The 20,956-nt window shown below is 40.3% G+C and overlaps 1 protein-coding gene across 1 annotated transcript in view; it reads left to right on the top strand.

The window, feature by feature from the left end:
* Positions 1-7,437: 7,437 nt before the first annotated feature.
* LOC120943782 (carboxypeptidase O-like) overlaps positions 7,438-20,956 on the top strand; it is a 51,279-nt gene continuing 37,760 nt past the window's right edge. The window contains exon 1 of the mRNA XM_040357329.1: positions 7,438-7,598. Coding sequence (XP_040213263.1) covers positions 7,510-7,598 — 89 coding nt within the window. The 5' untranslated portion in view covers positions 7,438-7,509. The remainder of the gene's footprint in view (positions 7,599-20,956) is intronic.

Here is a 20,956-nt window from a genome sequence, read left to right as displayed (position 1 = left end):
GGAACTCTGTAGTCCCACTATTACAGTTCCTGGATATTGCAGTGGGGACTGAAGTTCCATAAAAAAAAGTTGATATTTCTTCTGCAGTGCTTGCAGCTGTAAGCCCAAACCATAATGTGAATAAATTGTGTCTAAATGAAAAAAAAATAAAAAAAAACACACCTGCAAATGTGAGTATTAATAATTAACTTTTTTTTTAAGTTAAAAACATTTTTGAAAATGCAAAATAATGTAAATAACAATATTAAAAAATATATATTTCCCTTTAACAAAACACTTAATGTGGATGTAAACCCTCACATATACCTAATGAACAGCCTCAGATGATACAAAGGGATGAAACAAATCATAAGTTTTACATGTATATCTGCTGTCTTCAGCTTTATAATTTTTTTAGAAAGTTCAGATAATGTTAGTAGATTTTCTCTTCTTGCTCAGCACTGCAGTGAAGCCTGGGTATGCAGCCAAGACAGCTGATTGGAGGAAAGTCACACACCCCCTCTCCTCATAGGTAGAGAACTGTTTGTTTAATGGTTCAGCACTCTGCTAATCTATTTATAGCATCCTCCCCAACACAAAACTCAGGCTGAGTAGAACTTGTCAGACGTTATCATGCTGATAACAGAAGAATGGACCTGGAGACAGCTATGGGACACAGGGCTCTGAAGAGAGATATGAAAACACTGCAGATATATGTTCCCTGGTCAAATTTCATGAACCATGACAGCTCTATAGGTGACCAGATGTAAACAGCCTCCACTGTCTGTTTACATCAAGCTACCTCTGCTGATGGTGGCTCACATGTGGATTTTCTGAACACAAGTGGATTCTTTGAACTAAAGTGGATGAGGGAGTGGTTAATTGTTCACAGGTGAGTATATAGGGTCTGTAAAAACTCCCATAGGAGCTGGATCCCTGCTGATGGTGGCTCACATGTGGATTTTCTGAACACAAGTGGATTCTTTGAACTAAAGTGGATGAATTAAAAAACAGGATTTGAAAACAGGAGGTAAGACAATTATAAGCAAGAAATACATACAGGAAAGACAAAAACACTTAATTTCAAGAGAGCAAATTTTCCAAGGATGAGGGCTGCTCTCCAGGACTTAGACTGGAAGGGAATATTGGCACCGATGAACTCAGAACAGAAATGGGAATTCTTCAAAAAGACTGTTTGGAACCTCACTGCAAAGTATATTCCCATGGGTAATAAGTTTAAAAGGCTAAAAATAAAACCTATGTGACTCACGGTCAAAGTTAAAAAAGATATAAACAATAAGAAAATAGCTTTTAAAAAATATAAAAATAAAGGAACACTAGTGTCATTTAAATGTTACAAAGAATATAACAGGATATGTAAAAAGGAAGTCAAGGATGCAAAAATTCAAAAATGAACGACAGATTGCAAAACATAGTAGGACAAACCCCAAAAAATTCTTTAAATATATTAATAGTAAAAAAGTGAAGTCTGAGCATGTAGGCCCTTTACAAAATAATCTAGAGTGGGTGACTGGGGACAAAGAGAAGGCAAATTTATTAAATGCTTTCTTCAGCTCTGTGTATACAATGGAGCATGGGGGAGCTCATGTCCATAATGGGGGTGGGAGTGACACAGCCAGAAATCCACAATGGCTCAAAAGTGATATGGTCCAGAATAAAGGTGGATAAAGCACCTGGACCGGATGGCATCCACCCACGGATCCTAAAAGAATTGAGCTCTGTCATTTCAAAGCCACTGTATCTAATTTTTAGGGACTCATTAATGACAGGAATAGTACCACTGGATTGGCGCAGGGCCAATGTGGTTCCCATATTTAAAAAGGGAACACAGTCTTTGCCAAGTAACTATAGACCTGTTAGTTTAACTTCTATAATTTGGAAGATACTGGAACGTTTAATAAAAGACCACATGGATGAGTTCTTGCTGGAAAAAAAACTATTTAAGCAGCAGACATTATGGATTCATGAAAGACAAAAGTTGTCAGACAAACCTGATTTCTTTTTATGAAGAGGTAAGTAATACCTTGAAAAGAGGCGTGGCTGTGGAAGTGTTATACTTGGATTGTGCAAAAGCGTTCGATACAGTTCCGCACACAAGGCTCATGTGTAAGGTAAGGTCTACAGGATTGGATATATCAGTTTGTAAATGGATAGAAAACTGGCTGAAAGACAGAATTCAGAGAGTCGTGGTTAATGATTCTTACTCTGAATGGTTTAATGTTATCAGTGGTGTACACCAAGGTTCAGTGTTGGGACCCTTACTTTTTAATATATTTATAAATGATATTGGGTCTGAGATCAAAAGTAAAATTTCTGTCTTTGCAGTCCAAGCTATCCTTACAGGATGTCTCCAATTTACAAGCCCACCTCAATGCTCTGTCTAATTGGGCAACTATGTGGCAGATGAGGTTTAATGTTGATAAATGTAAAGTTATGCACTTGGGGGCTAAGAATATGCATACATCGTACATACTAGGAGGAGTACAACTGGGGGGATCCGTAGTGGAGAAGGATCTGGGGGTTTTAGTTGATCATAAGCTCAATAATGGCATGCAATGCCAAGCTGCGGTTTCCAAAGCGAGCAAAGTCCTTTCTTGTATTAAGAGAGGTATGGACTCCAGAAAGAGAGAGATCATTTTGCCCCTGTACAAATCATTAGTAAGACCTCATCTGGAATATGCAGTTCAGTTTTGGGCACCAGTTCTCAAAAAGGATATCGGAGAACTGGAGAAAGTGCAGAGAAGGGAAACCAAACTGATAGGAGGCATGGAGGCAGTGTCATCTTAAGAGCATTATAGGCCCCCGGGCAATACAGTGCACTGGGGCCCTGTATACACAATTACGCACCAGAATTACTGACAAAAATCATAAAATTTACTGGCAGAACCACATTTTTTACTGCCACTGCAAAAAAAGTACCTAAAATTACAGTTTTCAGTGCCCAACAATGCAAATGTCAGTATTTAAACTATAAACATATAGCTAGTGCTATTAGAAATGTGTTTAAGTTAAACAAAAGTAAAAAAAAAAAAATGTCTTCATTGACATGAAGGTCAGGTTACTATAACCCAGCCAGCACAGAGTTTCCTCTTACATCAGAGTCTGCAGGATTCCCCCTTACAGTGAAAGGGAACTCTTATGTAAAGGGGAACGCTGCAGATCATGATCTAAGGGGGGAACTCCGATGTGGAGGGGGGCTATGGTGACCAGAGACAACCTTATATCAGAGTCCAGGGGGAATCCTGCAGACTCTGATGTGGGGGGTACTCTGGTGACCAGAGACCACCTTCCTTAGATTAAATACACTAAGGTAAGGGGGGTCACTAATATAGGAGGGGGAACCTTTATATCAGTGCCCCCTTACATTTTTGCATTCACTCCCCCCTCACATCAGCAACCCCCCGCACTCGTGGAGGACCGGATCTTCTCTGTGATTTCCGCGAACTGGGCATGGGCAGTTCTAACCCGTCACTCTCCATAATTTTTTACTGGGGTTGCTGGGCAGCCGGTGGGGCCCCCCAGGCAAGCGGGGCCCCCGGGCAACTGCCCAGCGTGACCAATGGAAAAGATGGCCCTGCATGGAGAAGCTTAGCTATGAGGAAAGACTAGAAGAACTAAGGTGTACGTTTATCAAACGGTGATAATTTATCTCATTTCAGTTCTCAGCAGTTCTCAGAGAAAAATCTTCTCCTCTGGCACCCTGTTTATGAAGCGGAGAACATTTGTTCTCAGAAGGAGAATAGATGAGAAGTTTTTCCTCTGAGAACACCTGAGATCTGAGTAGAAGGGGGAGGGGCTGCCTGTGATCTCCTGATACACCTGTGTGATTACAGAGCAGCTGAGTTTTAAAAGTGAAACCAAAGTTAAAAAGGTTGTGTTATTACATGAAAATAATAAGCGCTTTTTTAACTCATTTTTTTTACACACATGTTGGCACATTGTTTAAATGTGTGTTTTTAATTGCTAATTTTGGCATTATTTATGCATATTTTGGAATTTTTTTTAACATGGCATATTTTTTTAACACACATCTGGCCGTAGGTTATTTTATTGTGCATTTTTTTTAAACACACATTTTGGTCCTTTAGCACACATTTTGGCACAGGTTATTTTAAGATGCATTTTGGTGTGGTTTGTAATGCACACTTTGGCGCTTTTTTTAGCATATACCGTATTTATCGCGGTATAGCGCGCTCCCGCGTATACCGCGCACCCCTAAAGTTGCCTCGAATCCAGTGGAAAAAAAGTTTTTTTTGTACTTACAGTTTTGGTGTCTTGCGCGGCGTCCATCGGCGGCCTCGTCGGGTCCGGCGTCCGTCTGCGGCTTCGGGTGTCCTCTTCGTCGGGTCCGGCGTCCTTCTGCGGCTTCGGGTGTCCTCTTCGTCGGGTCCGGCGTCCATCTGCGGCTTTGGGTGTCCTCTTCGTCGGGTCCGGCGTCCGTCTGCGGCTTCGGGTGTCCTCTTTGTCGGGTCCGGCGTCCTCCCCGCTCGTTTCCCGCGCCGAGTTTGAATACTGCGCCGACATATACAGAGCGCAGTACACTCGTGTATTGTCGGGGCAGGCTCGGCAACTCTCGCGCTGACGTCCTGTACGTCCAGGACGTGAGCGCGGAAGGAGCCGAGACTGCCCGACTATACCCGAGTGTACTGCGCTCGGTATATGTCGGCGCAGTATTCAAACTCCGTGCGGGTATCGGCGTATACCGCGCACCCACGATTTTGCCCTGAAAAAAATTTGCATTTTGATTTGCTAAATGTGAATGGTGTATAGTATATGAACGGAATCCCAGATATGTAATGCAGCTATACACCATTCATATAAATGAAAAATACATTTATAATCATAAATTATTTTTTTTTTTAATAAAGTATACAAATATAAACCCTGTATAACTGTCATAGAACAGTCCATGGGTAAAACCATATTCTAGGGTTTATAATTTTTTTACTAATAAATAAAAAAATTATATAAAAATAATTTTAATAATAGCATTTTAATGCAGGTAGAATATATATATATATATATATATATATATATATATATATATATATATATATATATATATATATATATATATATATATGTATATATATATATATTATAAATATATTTTTTATAGATATAGGTATATATATAGGTGTGTGTATGTATATATATATATATATATAGATATATAGATAGATATATATATAGATAGATATAATATAAAATATATATATAACAAAATATAATATATTTGTGTGTGTATATATATATATATATATATATATATATATATATATATATATATATATAGGGCCAGATTCACAAAGGTTAGCAGATCTTTAGATCCGTGTAACCTATGTGTTTTAAGATCCGCCCTCGCAAGTTTGTGAGGAAAGTGTCAAATTCACAAAACACTTACCTCCAAACTTGCGACGGCGGATCCTAACTCCCCCAGCGGAATTCAAATTCCGCGGCTAGGGGAGTGTCATATTTAAATCAGGCGCGCTCCCGCGCCGATTTAAATACGCATGCGTCGTCCGGGGAATTTCCCGGCGTGCATTGCTCCCACTGACGTCAATAGGACGTCAGTGGTTGCGACGTGAGCGGGACTTGCGACGCGCGTGTTCGTGAATCGGCGTACGCAAACGACGTAGGGAATTTCAAAATCGACGCGGGAACGACGGCCATACTTAACAATACTTACCCCTGCTTTTAGCATGGGTAAGTATACGACGGGTACCGCGCTACGGAAACGACGTAAGAACACCGCGTCGGGTCCGCGTACGGTCGTGAATTTCGCGTATCTCGCTGATTTACATATTATTCAGTGTAAATCAGCGGGAACGCCCCCGGCGCCATTTTTAAATCAAAAAAAAGATCCGACAGTGTAACACAGTGTGACACTGTCGGATCTCAGCCCTATCTATGCGTATCTGATTCTATGAATCAGGTGCATAGATAGGACCAGTAAAAATCCGAGATACGATGGTGTATCTGAGATACTCCATCGTATCTCTTTTGTGAATCTGGCCCATACACTATAAATTCCTAACCTGCTCATTTTGGGGTGTGTAATGGTGGGGAATATGTGATCTGACTGTATGGCTGCTTGTGTGTGAAGCATGGAAGTCAAAAGACTTCCTTCTTCCTCCACAATACTCAGACAGCTTCACGCTTCTCACTCTGATTCTCCACCTCTGAGATGGTGAATCAGAAAGTGAGAATTCTGTCACAGATCGCCAGTGAGGTGCTGAGATCACACCTTCATAAACTGGCCATTTCTGTGACAGTGAGTTACAGATTCTCACTGTGCTGAGGTAATCAGTGGAGAACATGTTCTCAGCTGATTACCTCAGCTTCATAAACTGTGTATGACCTGAGATCAGCGGTGAGAATCGGGATCACCGCTGATCTCACTTTCATAAAAGGACACCTAAATGTATTCACTCTTGAGAAGAGAAGAATAAGAGGGGATATGTTAAACATGAAAAATACATAAGGGGTCCATATAGTGAACTTGGTGTTGAGTTATTCACTTTATGGTCAACACTGAGGACAAGGGGGCACTCTTTACGTCTAGAGGAAAAGAGATTTCATCTCCAAATACGGAAAGGTTTCTTCACAGTAAGAGCTGTGAAAATGTGGAACAGACTTCCTCCAGAGGTGGTTCTGGCCAGCTCAGGAAATTGCTTTAAGAAAGGCCTGGATACTTTCCTAAATGTACATAATATAACCGAGTACTAAGATTTGTAGGTAAAGTTGATCTGGGGTAAATCCGATTGCCTCTCGGGTGATCAGGAACGAATTTTTTCCCCTGCTGTAGCAAATTGGATCATGCTCTGCTGTTTTTTTTTTGCCTTCCTCTGGATCAACTGTGGGTATGGAGTTGGGTGTATGGGATTGTACTGTGTTTTTTATTTTGTTTGTTTATTTTTTTGTGGTTGAACTGGATGGACTTGTGTCTTTTTTCAACTTGACTAACTATGTAACCTCTAATCCATCATATTTAGATCTTTTTTTTTTTTTAGGCCTAGACAGATGTGGAAGAAGGTGGGTGTAAACAGGCAGATGTCCATTTACATCCTCCTGTCCATAGGGCTGCATTTCCAATCAGGTCTGCCTGAAAAACTGAGAGCCAGACCTAATTGGAATGGCCATGTGAAACTGCCCTAACATACAGTTATGATAGAACAATTTCCATAGAATTTATAGGAATAGTCATTACAAATTTATTTTTCTAAAGATCTTATTATCTGTTCCAAAAGAAACTTTCAATTTATAATATTTGCAAAGTGTTGAATGCTATGTTATACAAAGGTAAAAAGGATAGGTACTGTATATAAAAAGCTGTCATAAGGATCTTTATTGTTGTCTTGTAAAACTAATTGGCAATTGGTGAAGATAACATTATCTTTATTGCATTTTACAACCGGGTTGCCAATTTATACCAGAATACATGTGCACGTAACTCATAGATTCCGCAGGATCATCCACCACACTCTACAAGATACAGCCTGAGAATAAATGATGAAGTCCCAAACTTGGACAATTTTCCTGCTTTCCTGCCTTCTGTATCCACAACCAGTCATCTCAAAAAAGGTCACATATTATGGGTGAGTACAGAAACATTTATCATATATTCACTACGAATGACATACATTACATTGTAGAGTGTAAAAAGTATTTATAATTGTAAGCATTCATCAATAGCAGTTTTTTCAACCAGGGCTCCGTGGATCCCTAGGCTTCCTCCAAAGGTTGCTAGGAGTTCATTGACCTTGTCCTTGACCAATGAGCATTGTCTTCCTTTCAGATAAATAACCATTGGCAACAATGATTGGGGATTCCTCCTAATGACCTTAAATGTAAAGAGCATTAGCCACAATATGACCAATATACTAAGGTATCGTGAGCTGTAGATTATTAATGAGGGTTCCCTGAAACCAGAAAGTTATTTTAAGGATTCCGTTGTGTTAAAAATGTTGAGTAGCTTTACACCTGCTGTCGCTTTGGAATGTATTTTTCTGTTACCTCAAAATAAAATACTTTGAAATTAAAAATGTTGAGAGAGGTTGATTTATAGACTTGATATTGAAAGAAAGTAACCACATGCAATACTACAAAATACTCAAAGCAGATTCAATTTTTGGAAAATCCATGTTTAGTTGATAGAAGGGTTTCTTAACTAATTAGCCTGACTTTTAAAAATTATATTTCATAAAATAGGTATTATTTGCATACATTGATATATATATAAAAGTCTTGAGAGTTCATCAGAAGATGCTAGAAACCAAGGTAGTATAGTAGAGAATATTTTCGCTCAGCTTATCAGTAAGGAGTGGTTTACCAAACACTTTGCTTACTGTGATGCTTAGGTGAAAACTGTTTTTATATTTGCTTATTTAGAGGGTGTATATTTTAGGGTAGTTTAATTTACTTTATTGAGGGCCCATTCACTCAGTTATCATATTGTAGCACATATGCATTAATGTGTGTTATGCCACTTCTAATTGAGTGGTCTGCCTAAATGCACAAAATCATTTCAAAACAATCTTACAGTTTTTAATTTACTTTTTTATGCTGTATTTGATTTCTTTCTGTATAAAAAAAAATATTAAAGCTAATAAGGGGCCATTATTTAGCACAAGAACAGGTTTAGCATGGTTAAAACAGCTTATGTAAACCTCATCTATATAAAGTAAATTTCACCCTTAAATACCAACAAACACCAAGTCTAATTTTGTCTTTCTCATTAACTGCTATGCAATTCACCAAAATTTCCAAATGCATCTAAAGTCACCTGATTTTCACACATATTGGGGAAATAAAATATTCAATTTTACTCATTCCTACTAATCAGTAATTTCATAAAAAAAAAGTCAAACTTTTGTGCTGCTGCCTCTTTTATCCACCATTGGATGTTTACTAAGCAGTAGGCTGCACAGCACAGTTATATTAAAGTGTATTTCAACCATAATTTATTTATTTATATTTATATTTTAAACGTTATTTATTTAATTACTTTATAGAGTGGAGGGGGGTGGGATTGCAACCCCTGATACATTTATACTGCTCTAGTGGGGACCATATTTGCAAGAAGGAAGGCCCTAAAAGCATGAATTAAGTACCGATTCAATCCAAAACATTTCAGGGGTCCTCCTTCATCAGAGCTATAAAGAACACATAAACGATTATGATCAGTATACACTGTTGACTGGTATGGTAGTGATAAAGGATATTGAGCATACATATGTAAGGATACATAATACAAAATTAGACAGTCAGGTACTGATATAAAATATAGGAAGAAGATAAAAAAAATAGCTATATAATTCTTAAAAAATAATATGGAATATATAATTACCATGTAAATGAAATTTCAAAAATAACAATAGATAGAATTAAAATGATATCTAAATGCTTATCTTAAACTGGTATTCAATTAATACATTAGAGGAGTAGAATACACACTATTATTAAGCATAGACCAAAACTAGGCATAGGATCAAAATTACAAATAATTGTAATTAGTAATATAATGTATTGTAACTAGTGTTAGACTGCAGTTTTTCTTATCCTTAAAGGATCTTAAAGACAATAATACAGAGGCAGGAGTTTGATGTTGTTACAATACCAACAATAGTGAGATAACATTATGACATTGTAATAACAATCCAACATTTTACTGTAACTTTATACATTTATAGGAGCTGTGTGTGTGCTTATTACTGTTAGCAGCATACTCTAAATAACTTCACTCTTTTGTTAGTGAAATGTGCACATCACTAAAACTAGTTATTATGCTAAGGACAGCCAAGCACTTTAAATATAAATATTCTAAACAAGCAAAAAGAACCAAATGTGCCATATTGGAATTTAAAATAACTTTTATTCACATTATTTATTCACATACTTTTAGTGGATTATTTTAGTTTTTATTTAAACACATTATTTATGCTATGGCACATTGTGATTTATGTGACACGCTATTACTTTAAATTTATATTTATTTGTTGCTGCATTGAGGTGCTGCACTTTGTTTTACAAATAATTTTTAGACTAGAACAGTGTTCCCCTGGGATGCCACAAGCACAGAACCCAGTTTTCCCCTGGATCAGCGTCATGAGCTGCCAAAGTGCAGGCGGCTGGTTGCCACCACCATAGCAACCAGTGACAGTCTAGGGCCAGGACATGTAGCATAATTCGTCGCTCTGGTGTTAGCAACTGGCTCACCTGCACCATGGCAGTGCACGACTCTGAACCAGGGCGCCATGCAGGGTGGCATGCAGGGCCTCCCCAGCATTCAGGAGAAGAAATATGTTTGTTTCCTCCAGACCTACTCCACCTCCTGTCCCCTGCTGCGCTTCTGGAGCTAAAAGGTAGGGCTCTGCTCTGATGTGAAGATGGGGTTATGTGATTGGGGGGCCCTGTGATAGGGGGACTGTGTGGCTGGTGGGCTCTGTAAAGTGGGAACTGTGTTACTTGGGGGAAGGGGGGGCTCTGTGATGGGGGACTCTGAAGAAATACTGGCTCGGTGGTGATGGTGGTACACTGATGTGATGAGAAGGCTCTGATGTGATGGAGAGACTCTGATATGATAGGGAACTTGTGTAGAAGGGGTATCTGATGTATAGGGGTGACTTGTATTTGAGGGGGGCTGTCATGTATAGGGGGGTCTCTGATGTGTAGGGAGGATTCTGATGTGATGTTAATTTCATCAAGACAGATGTGTGCTTTTGCCCAGGCTTGGGTTTTCCATTGGTAAGATACAATTATTTATTTATTTTTTTTATCAGAAAAAATGTTTATTCTGCCAACAAAATAAAGTACAAAATACAGACCATCAAAAAGAAAGCCACAAATAAAAAGAAAAGAAAACAAACAAATCTTGTACAATACAATAGCGGCACCAAAATGAAATAAAAACAAAACACATACTATCAATTACAAAGAGTAACAACACGACCACACATGAGGCCAACGGGCCACAACTTAAACCCTACACCCCACAGTCTGCCCATAGAATCATAACCACCTCCCACCATTATTCAGAGTTTTATGCCTAAAGTAAAGTTCTTATAGAATATACACTTCAAACCAAGCCAGATCTTTCTCCTGGATAGAAAATGCCTCTCAAACCTGCAACAGCCGAGTCAAAACCAGTCTCGGAGGTGCCAGTCCAGGGGTCTCCAACCAGGGCTGCCAAATGGAATTAAACTTCTGGGCTGCATTTCTATGCTGATATGTATGGTGCTCCCATATATGGATAGGATTAACTTGTTCAATCCATTGTTTCTTAGTCGGAACATGCGGGGACAACCAAAATCTAGCTATCAGCTTCCTTGCAAGGTACACAAGTCTAATCACTGCAATATTAACTGGATGAGGATAAATTTCTTCATTTACTGCCCCCAGTATACATATTAGGGGGTCCAAAAGGATCCTAACTTGGAATACAGAGGAAATAACCTCCGTAACATTACCCCAGAACCTATGCAGCTTAGGACAGCGCCACATTAGATGGATAAGCAAACCCTCCTCCCCACAGAGTTTGGGACACAGAGAAGAGTCCTTTCTACCCCAACGGAACAATTGAATAGGTGGGAAGATAGACCCTATGCAACAAAAACAGGTGAGATAGCCTATGTGACTGTGAAACTGAAGTAAGAGGTCGCGCTTGTAAACATGTGTCCCATGTTTCACCGTTAATGTCTCCCAGGTCTTCTGCCCACCCTCTCCTGCACGGTTAAGTCGCTGCATCCTGCACTGTCGATAGAAGAGTAGAATAGACATGGGATATTAGGCCTTGTTTGTCCTTACCAAAGAATATATCTTTTATTAAGTGATGACTAGATAATTGGAGAGTAGAGATCTGACCCTGGGCTTGCAGGGCATGCCGGAGTTGCAAGTACCTATAAAATTGATGCCTGGGAAGATCGAATGCAGTCTGCAGTTCGTGAAATGATTTAAGTAAATTTTGGTGATATATCTGGGCAACATTGCGAATACCAGCCAGCCTCCAGGAGAGTAAACCGTCCAGCCCACAGACCTCCACTAAATTAGGATTATCCCATAGGGGAGTCTCAACAATAAATCCTGAAACTCTCAAATTAGACCTCACCGTGGACCACAATTTCCTCAGGCCCCGTACACACGGCCGAGGAACTCGACGTGCCAAACACATCTAGTTCCTCGGCCAGTTCAGCCCTGAAGCCACCGAGGAGCTCGGCGGGCCGAGAGCTCCCATAGAACAACGAGAAAATAGAGAACATGTTCTCTATTTTCTCGACGAGTTCCTCGGCGGCTCCATCGGGCTGAAAGTGTACACACGACAGAGTTTCTCGGCAGAATCCGGCTCTGACCGAGTTTCTCGCCGAATTCTGCCGAGAAACTCTGTCGTGTGTACGGGGCCTAAGGAGAAACACGGTAGGCGCCGCCTGTGGCAGGTGCGGAAACCAGACACGCCAAAACCGAAGAATCCCAAGACCCCATACGTAATAGAGTGTCAATGGAATCACCTTCATTGATGCACCCCATTCCACACAAATACTGCAACTGAGCAGCCAAGAAATAGAATTTGGGATTAGGGACCGCAGCACCTCCCTGATCCTTACCATATTGTAATGTAGAAAGCCGAATATGGGCAGTTTTTTTCTTCCATATTAAGGATCTAAATAAGGAATCTATCCAAGTGAACCACCTACGAGGTACCCACTGAGGCGAGTTGTGCATTATATATAGAAATTGAGGGCCCCACACCATCTTGATCAGATTAAGCCTACCGATAACTGAAAGCGAGAGTTTACACCAGGTATTACAGGTCATTTGCAAACATCTAAAAAGAGGTAGGAGATTCTCCTCTAAATACGTCTGTGGGCTGGCCGACACCTGAACCCCCAAATAGACCACTCTCAGGGACCTTGCAGCATCCGGCAGCGAAGCAATTGGGCCATCTATGGGCATAAGGACAGATTTACTCCAATGAATCGAAAAACCTGACAAGGAGCCAAATTGCCAAATTGCGTAATCAACTCCATAGCCGCTGTAAGGGATGTATCCACATCCCCTAAAAACATGTGTCGTCCGCGTAAAGGGAATTCTTTTCCATGCATGGACCTCTATTAAAGCCAGTAACCACAGGGGACGATCTAATCAGGGCCGCCAATGGTAAAAGGGTCCGTAAGATCTACATTCACGCGGATCCTAACCGTAGGGGCAGCATACAACAAACGTACCCACCTGATAAAAGTGTCCCCCAGACCAAAGCGATCCAGGACCTCCCACAAATAGGGCCATTCAACGCTGTCACAAATTTGGCAGCTTCCAATGAAAGAATTGCCCTGGCCAGTAATTTCACGTCAGTCGTCAACAATGAAATGGGCCTATACGAGTCTGGAGAGTGGGCCTCCTTACCAGGTTTCAATAACAGCACAACTATAGCTTCATTCATGGACCAAGGCAAGGTACCGTTATCATAAGCATCCACAAACACCTCTCTCAAAAGAGGTATCAATACATCCGAGTACCGCCTATACACCTCCGCCGGCAAGCCATCCGAACCCGGAGACTTACCAGGAGAGGAAAGCGCCAATGCCTCCAACATCTCATCAGCCGTGAGCGGAGCACTCAGTTGCTCCACATCCGAGGCCGACAGACGCGGAATTTGACATCGGTCCAGGAAAGAGGCAATCTCCTCCTTAGCAGGCGACACCTTAGAAGAATACACATCAGCATAAAAATCTCTGAATATGGATAAAATATCTGCATGAGATGACCCCAAAGCCCCCGAAGGAGCAGTGATTGCCTCTATATGGGCAGAGCCCCTCTGTGATTTCACCATCATAGCTAGCATATGGCCGGTGCCCTCCCCTTCCTCAAAGTATTTTTGTTGGAGAAAAAAACTCTTATTTTCAGCCTTAGTCCGTTCAGAGGGGGAATCCACAAAAGCCGACTCAGCCCTCTCAACCTCCAGAAGCAAAAACTGCTCCCAGGACCTCGTCCCAGCCTTAATTTCGTTAATGGATCTGATAAACTGACCCCTTAGATAAGCCTTAAGTGCATCCCGAAAAACATTAAATCCCGTAGAATGCTTGTTAACTTTAATAAAATTAAAGTCGGTATTGATAGGATCAGGAGTGGGGAACAGCAGCAACCAAAACGGGTTGAGCCTCCAACAAGAACTCTTAGCAATTCTGGAAGTCAGTACTTCAACACACAAAGGGGAGTGGTCCGAAATAGTTCTCGCCTCATACCGTGTAGAGACTACTAGGGGGAGCATTTCACTGTTACCCAGGCCAAGATCAATCCTAGAAAGGCCTCTATGCGAAGCCGAATGACAAGAATAAAATTTTTCCTGTGGATGGCTAAGCCTCCAAACATCTCTCAGCCCCAGCTCCTGCACAAGCCGAGCAAATGGCGTTGAGCCCCCTCTCTGGGCAGCCGCCGACACCCCAGGAGAAAATTTGTCAAGACTCGCACTCAAATTTTTTTTTAAATCTCCCACAATAAGTGCAGGCACACCCGGGTGACGAAACAGGAAAGTGGCCAGGGTCTCAAGGACTTCCACCGAAAAGGGAGGCGGTATGTACACATTTGCTATAATACATTGTAGATTATCCAAAATACAGAACAAAAAAATAAACCGACCTCCAGGGTCAATAAGGGAGGAGATGAGGACAAACTGAACAGTTGTATTAATAAGTGTGCTAACCCCTCTAGCATAGGACAAGAAGGCAGAGTGAAACTGGGTATTATAAATCCTAGAAGAGAACGGAGACACCTGACCAGGCAGCATGTGGGTCTCCTGCAGACATAACACAGAAGAACCCAAACGCTTAAGCATATGCCCCACCACCAGACATTTCACTCTGTCCCCCAGTCCCCTCACATTCCAACTAGTTACCACACATCGTACAGCCATAATACAGAGAAATAAACATTTTGCTCAGGCAAATACTGCACAAACCCAAAAATAAAAGACAATGGCAACCTCACAAACAAGTAAGGAATAATTAGGCATAATATAAATGAAAGTATCCCCTTAATGTTCAAATTCAGACAAAGTGGGCATAACCTGTAAAAACAAAAGTTAGGCAGACTGCAGATAAACGGTCCAACAGGACCACATTCAACATGAAAAAAATTAAAATAGAAAAAAGGGAAAAAAATTGAAAAACCGTAGTATCCACGAGGGACTCATCTTTAGGGGGCTAAAGTCACTAGCTGGCATCAAAAAGACCAACAGGCAACAGGCCTCTATAGGAAATCAACAAAACGTCTTCAGTCAGTGTAGACACATCCTGTGATAACAGTCTTCCGCCTTGGTAGGAGTTTGGAATAATGAGTCACTCCGATCCCAGATAAAAGTTATAAACTTGGCAAACAGCAGTCACTCATTCCTCCGCCTTCTCCCCAGATCTTCACGTAAGGAGCGCTCCTCGCTATCCAGCCACTGCATGGCCTGGGTAGGCTTATCAAAAAAATGAACTTCATCCCTGGCCACCACTCTCAAATAGGCAGGATAAAGCATAGCATATTGCAACGCCAGGGAACGTAGCCTCTTCTTGACATCATTAAACTGAGCACGTTGCTTTTGCACCTCTGCTGAGAAATCCGGAAATAGGGAGATTTTGGAATTATCGATCACCAGAGCATCCCCCAAAGGACGCGCCTTAGACAAAATTACATCTCTGTCCTTATAGTTGAGCAATTTGAATAGAAAAGCTCTGGGGGGATTACCCGGGGGCAAAGGCCTCAAGGGGACACAATGCGCACGCTCCACCGCAAACATAGGCGAAAAGGAATCTTTTCCAAACTTCTCCATCAGCCAATGCTCTATGAAAGCGACCAGATTTTTCCCTTCCATCCTCTCCGGAATACCAATAGCTCTGACATTATTCCGGCGCATTCTATTTTCGAGTTTGTCAATTTTTGCAGCGTGCTTGGCAACCATCAATTGTTGGGCATGAGAATCCCTCTGCATGGGGGCTAAATCATCTTCCAAAACACTAACGCGCCCCTCAACATAAGATGTGCGGTCTCGCAACTTCTGCATGTCCTGGCTCATAAAGGACATTTCCGCCTTTACCCCTTTAAGTTCAACAGTTAAATTGGTGACAGAAGCATTGCATGCTGTATTTGTTGCAAAGATGTCCCTTAGTGTGGGCTCAGGCCCATCCGAGGCCCGAGGCTGCAGTCACCACAATTATGTTTTTTACATTTTAGACTGGGGTTTCTCTAGATTTGGCTTTCTTCTAAAACGTGCTGTGACTGAAATAGATTGGAAAGGCTGGCCTTGAGTTTACTATTTTGTAACTAAATATAATATAATATTCTGCCTCGCATTCCATAGGTTGATATTCCAATAAATATTTTTCTCAGTAGAAAGTCTGCATGCTGTTGACTAAATTGGAGTTGGGCTGGCAGGGGTGATTTAGGCCCCCTTCACACTTGTGCTACTTGTTCTGCGACTTGGTACTGCAAAGTCGCATAAGTCGTACCCCATGATTTTCAATGAGTACCATTCATATCTGTGTGACTAAAAGTCGCACCGTCTTCAAAGTAATCCCTGTACTACTTTGGTCCAACTTTGATGCAAGCTAAACAGGCATTCCCTGAAATCATGGCAAAATTGTGTCAAAATCGCAAGGGTGAAAGGGGCCTTAGGGAAGTTAGGGGAGATATTTACAGTGGAGATATAAGCTTGGATGGGGATTTGTACTGGGAGGAGAATTACATTTTTGGTTATAACCTGTAAAGTGGGCTGTGCATTATGCAATTCTAACCCCTGTACTGTAGATACTTTTTTTAAGCTAAATTTAGAGCCAGACAGGATCTGGAGCAGGTGTGCATAGTAACCAATCAGCCTCCATTCCCCCACCATATTTTACATTTTATGCTGCTGACTAATGAACTCCATATGTAGACTGTATATACCATACTCCTGACCACTGCACTTTAAGTACATTACTCATGAAGTTCTTCTTTAGGGTAGGCTGTGTGTAGAAAAGCATGTGTAATGTAATGTGTACACTGAGGTTTGTACATGTCTGTTACACTTCCACTTGTAGCACAGTGATTAAAGCATACAGGACTGTGGCATATGTCTGCTGAGTATAGTATTGAGATGTATTTCTTTAAATAATGTATTTACTTGGGGGGGGGGGGGTTAAAAAAGAAACTTTGCCATCTTTTTTCATCCAGTAAGCCATTTTATCATCCCTTCTTGTGAACACACCATTACAGAATATGTTAAGATTATATGCAGATGTGTCATTTTATGTATTAATAAGTAATAGGGCACTAACAGGGCTATTTCACAAGTATTTAACAAGCCTTTTATAAAGACACTACCATAATCCAAAAATGTTTTTATGGTAGTCTCTAAAGTGATCTGTAAATACTTTGCAGGCATGTTAGCAAAATATTTATTTCCTTTATGACACCATAAAGAAAGACGTATTACATGTACATGTTCTCCTTTTAGATGTTAATAGTACATTAGGGGCAATAACAAAAATTGCAGCGTCATGAACTCAAATGAAGTTCACAAAGACAACATTAAACACTTGCGCACAGGGCACTTTCACCCCCTTCCTCACCAGGCCAATTTTCAGCTTTCCGCGCCGTCGCACTTTGAATGACAATTGTGCAGTCATGCAACACTGTACCCAAACTAAATAGTTTTTTATTTATTTTTTCACATAAATAGAGCTTTCTTTTGGTGGTATTTAATCACTGCTGTTTTTTTTAATAAAGGAATAAAGACTTACATTTTTTTTAATAGTTTGTTATAAAATTTTGCAAACAGGTAATTTTTCTCCATCACTGATGTGGTGGCATTGATGGGCACTGATGAAACGGCACTGGTGGGCACTGATATAGAGGCACTGATGAGGCTGCACTAATAGCCGGAACTGATGGGCACTAATAGGCAGCACTGATGGGCACTGATAGTTGGCACTGATGGGCATTGATATGTGACACTGATGGGCACTGGTTGGTGCCACTAATAGTTGATGTTGATGAGGAGACACTGGTGGGCACTCATTGGCAGCAGTCGTTGGCACTAATTGACAGCATTGATGAGCACAGATTGACAGCAGTCGTAGACACAGATTGGCAGAAGCTGATTATCGTCTCTTTTCTCTTCTCCTAATGCTGACAGCGTGAGAAGGAGCGGTGAAGATAGCCGATAACTGGCTTCTGTTGACATCGTGACCAGCTGTGATTGGACACTCCAGGGGACACTGTGAACACAGAGTACACCACCCTCACCCAGGAGCGGGTGCACGGCGGGAGTGATCGCAGTAAAACCGTCATTCGGCTATAGCGCGGTCGGCAAGGAATTATTAAATGAGGCCTATGTGCTATATCATTACACTTAGGCCAGCTGTAAAAAAAATAGATTTGTAGGTTCATTAACGACTACACCAGATGCAGATGGATGCGTTTTTAAATTTAAAATGGAGTTCCACCCAAAAATGGAACTTCTGCTTTTCGGAATCCTCCCCCCTCCGGTGTCACATTTGGCACCTTTCACCCACTTTTAAGCCACTATTAAATAGTCCTCTGCAGCACTGTGTCTACCGGGACTGTGGTGTGGTCCTGGGACCCTCTTTTGATTTCTGTATGGTACTCCATACAGGTAATCACCTTTCACTTGCTGCCCTTCACTTGCCCCCCTCCCCTATCGCTGTATAATTGACAATAATCCCAAAAATGTGTCCGATCTGTCCGCCATAATGTCACAGTCCTGATAAAAATCGATGATCACCAACATTACTAGTAAAAAAAAATGCCATAAATCTTTCCCCTATTAAGTAGACGCTATAACTTTTGTGCAAACCAATTCATATACGCCTATTGCGATTTGTATTACAAAAAGTATGTAGAAGAATACATATCAGCCTAAACTGAGAAAAAAAATAGCTTTTTTTAAAAAAAAATGGGATATTTATTATAGCAAAAAATACAAAATATTGTGTTTTTTTCTAAATTGTCACTCTTTTTTTGTTTAAAGCACAAAAAAAAACGCAGAGAGGATCAAATACCATCAAAAGAAAGCTCTATTTGTGGGGAAAAAGGTTATCAATTTTGTTTGGGTACAGCATCACATTACCGAGCAATTGTCAGTTAAAGTGACGCAGCCAAATCTTCTGGGGCTGAAGTGGTTAAATGGACAATTGCAGGTTTTAAAATGAATTGTGCGATAGCAATTTCTCCTTACCTGCTTGCCCTGCATGTAATCTGTATATGTCTGGCTAATGACGTCACCCGTGCATGCGCCGTATGTTCTATCTTCCGGCAAGCAGAAGAGTCTATGCCGGGGCTGTTTCATTTCCTAGTGTCAACGTCAGCCCCGACATCACGCAATACTTCCTAATGCTTCCTCCGCATTGAGAAGAGAATTCGCTAGACTTTGTTTCCGTAGTAACCGGAAACGAAGAAGAGGCTTGGATACCGCTATTGCGCGGGATTAGGGAGAATAATAGCTACTTCGGGTGGAAGTAAATTAGGAGACAGAAGTGGAAGACCACAGTTACTATGGCCCCAGCTAATATCAAGGATGAGCAATTGGAATATAAAGGAAAAGATTACAGTAAGAATGATTTTTAGGCATATCCTTAGTGCCCATTTTATTGTAAATTGATATTTACATTCTAATATTGTTTAAAAAGTGTATCTTTTAGAGGGTTTACTGCTGCTTTAGGATAATTAAAATCTATTGTAATAAAAGTGTGTCCATGCATTGAATTGCTCTGTATGCAAACTTTGTGGGTAGAACAAATTGCAACTCTGTGATAGTTAAACATTCATGTGACTATAGATTTTGGCCTATCTAACTTCCATTCCAGTTTCTTTCAAAAGTCATATTTTATCATCATAAATCATATGTCATAATTTAAATGATAGAGACTATGACATACCCTTACTGGAGGACATTTATTTTGCTAGATTTGTGTGCATTATAAACAATTGCCATGCCTTTTAATGATATTCTGCAGCCTCTTTGTAGCATGTAATGCTATTAACAGGTTTAAAGCTTATATATGATTTTAGTTACGGAGTTTACATATACTTTATATGCTTTAGTATTATGTTATTAAATATTACTTAATGATGTTTAGTAAACTATGAATAAGTCAGTAAATTCACAGACACAATTACTTTCATAATGTTAGATATAATCTCTATACTAATTTCTGACACCTTTTTTGCTGTGTTTGGTACGCACTATGAAATGTATTTATTTATACAAAGATTTTTTTTGACCTACCAATCACCTTCTGTCCCTCTGCAAATGACACTAGGACAAATATAGATGGCAAATCAATCAAGCTGGGAAACAGACAACTTTAAATGTCTGACATAGGTTATAACCTTTCCCTGTTTTCGTTAAATATATTGTATAGAGATGTACTTTAAATAGTTAGAAACAGGTCCCCTTCCATGAATATCAGCGTTGTGTGGTAGGAAATGTTTGCATTATTGATTTTTTTACAAGATATTTGCAGTGCTGTCAAGAGACAGAACAATATTTTATTCAGTACAAAAGTTAAGATATTTGATATACAGTTTCCTACTAAATGTACTGAGAAAACTCTGTAAGGTAATGAGAAAAGTGTTGTAACCCATAGAAAACAATAGAGCTGCATACCACCACTTTTATGATATCAGTATATATCATGCATTGGTAACTTCCCACTCGGACAATTACTTTAATCATTACCCATAATGGGCAGAATTACTTGGTTTATTGTGGTTAATACCTTACTAAACATACTACGTCAAGTGAACCTGGCCTAAAAGGCAACCAAGGACACAATGCTGATAGTGAAGATACTATCTTGACATGTTCCTTGGTTTGGATATGTTTTCAAAATGTCAGAACATGTATACCATGTTTCCCCGAAAATAAGACGTACTCCAAAAATAAGCCGTAGCAGGATTTCAATGCAAGAACGAAATA

This window comes from Rana temporaria, chromosome 6 (assembly GCF_905171775.1).
Source record: "Rana temporaria chromosome 6, aRanTem1.1, whole genome shotgun sequence".
Taxonomy (NCBI): Eukaryota; Metazoa; Chordata; class Amphibia; order Anura; family Ranidae; genus Rana; species Rana temporaria.
Note: the sequence above shows the minus strand (reverse complement) of the source record. Positions and strands in the feature narration are given on the sequence as shown.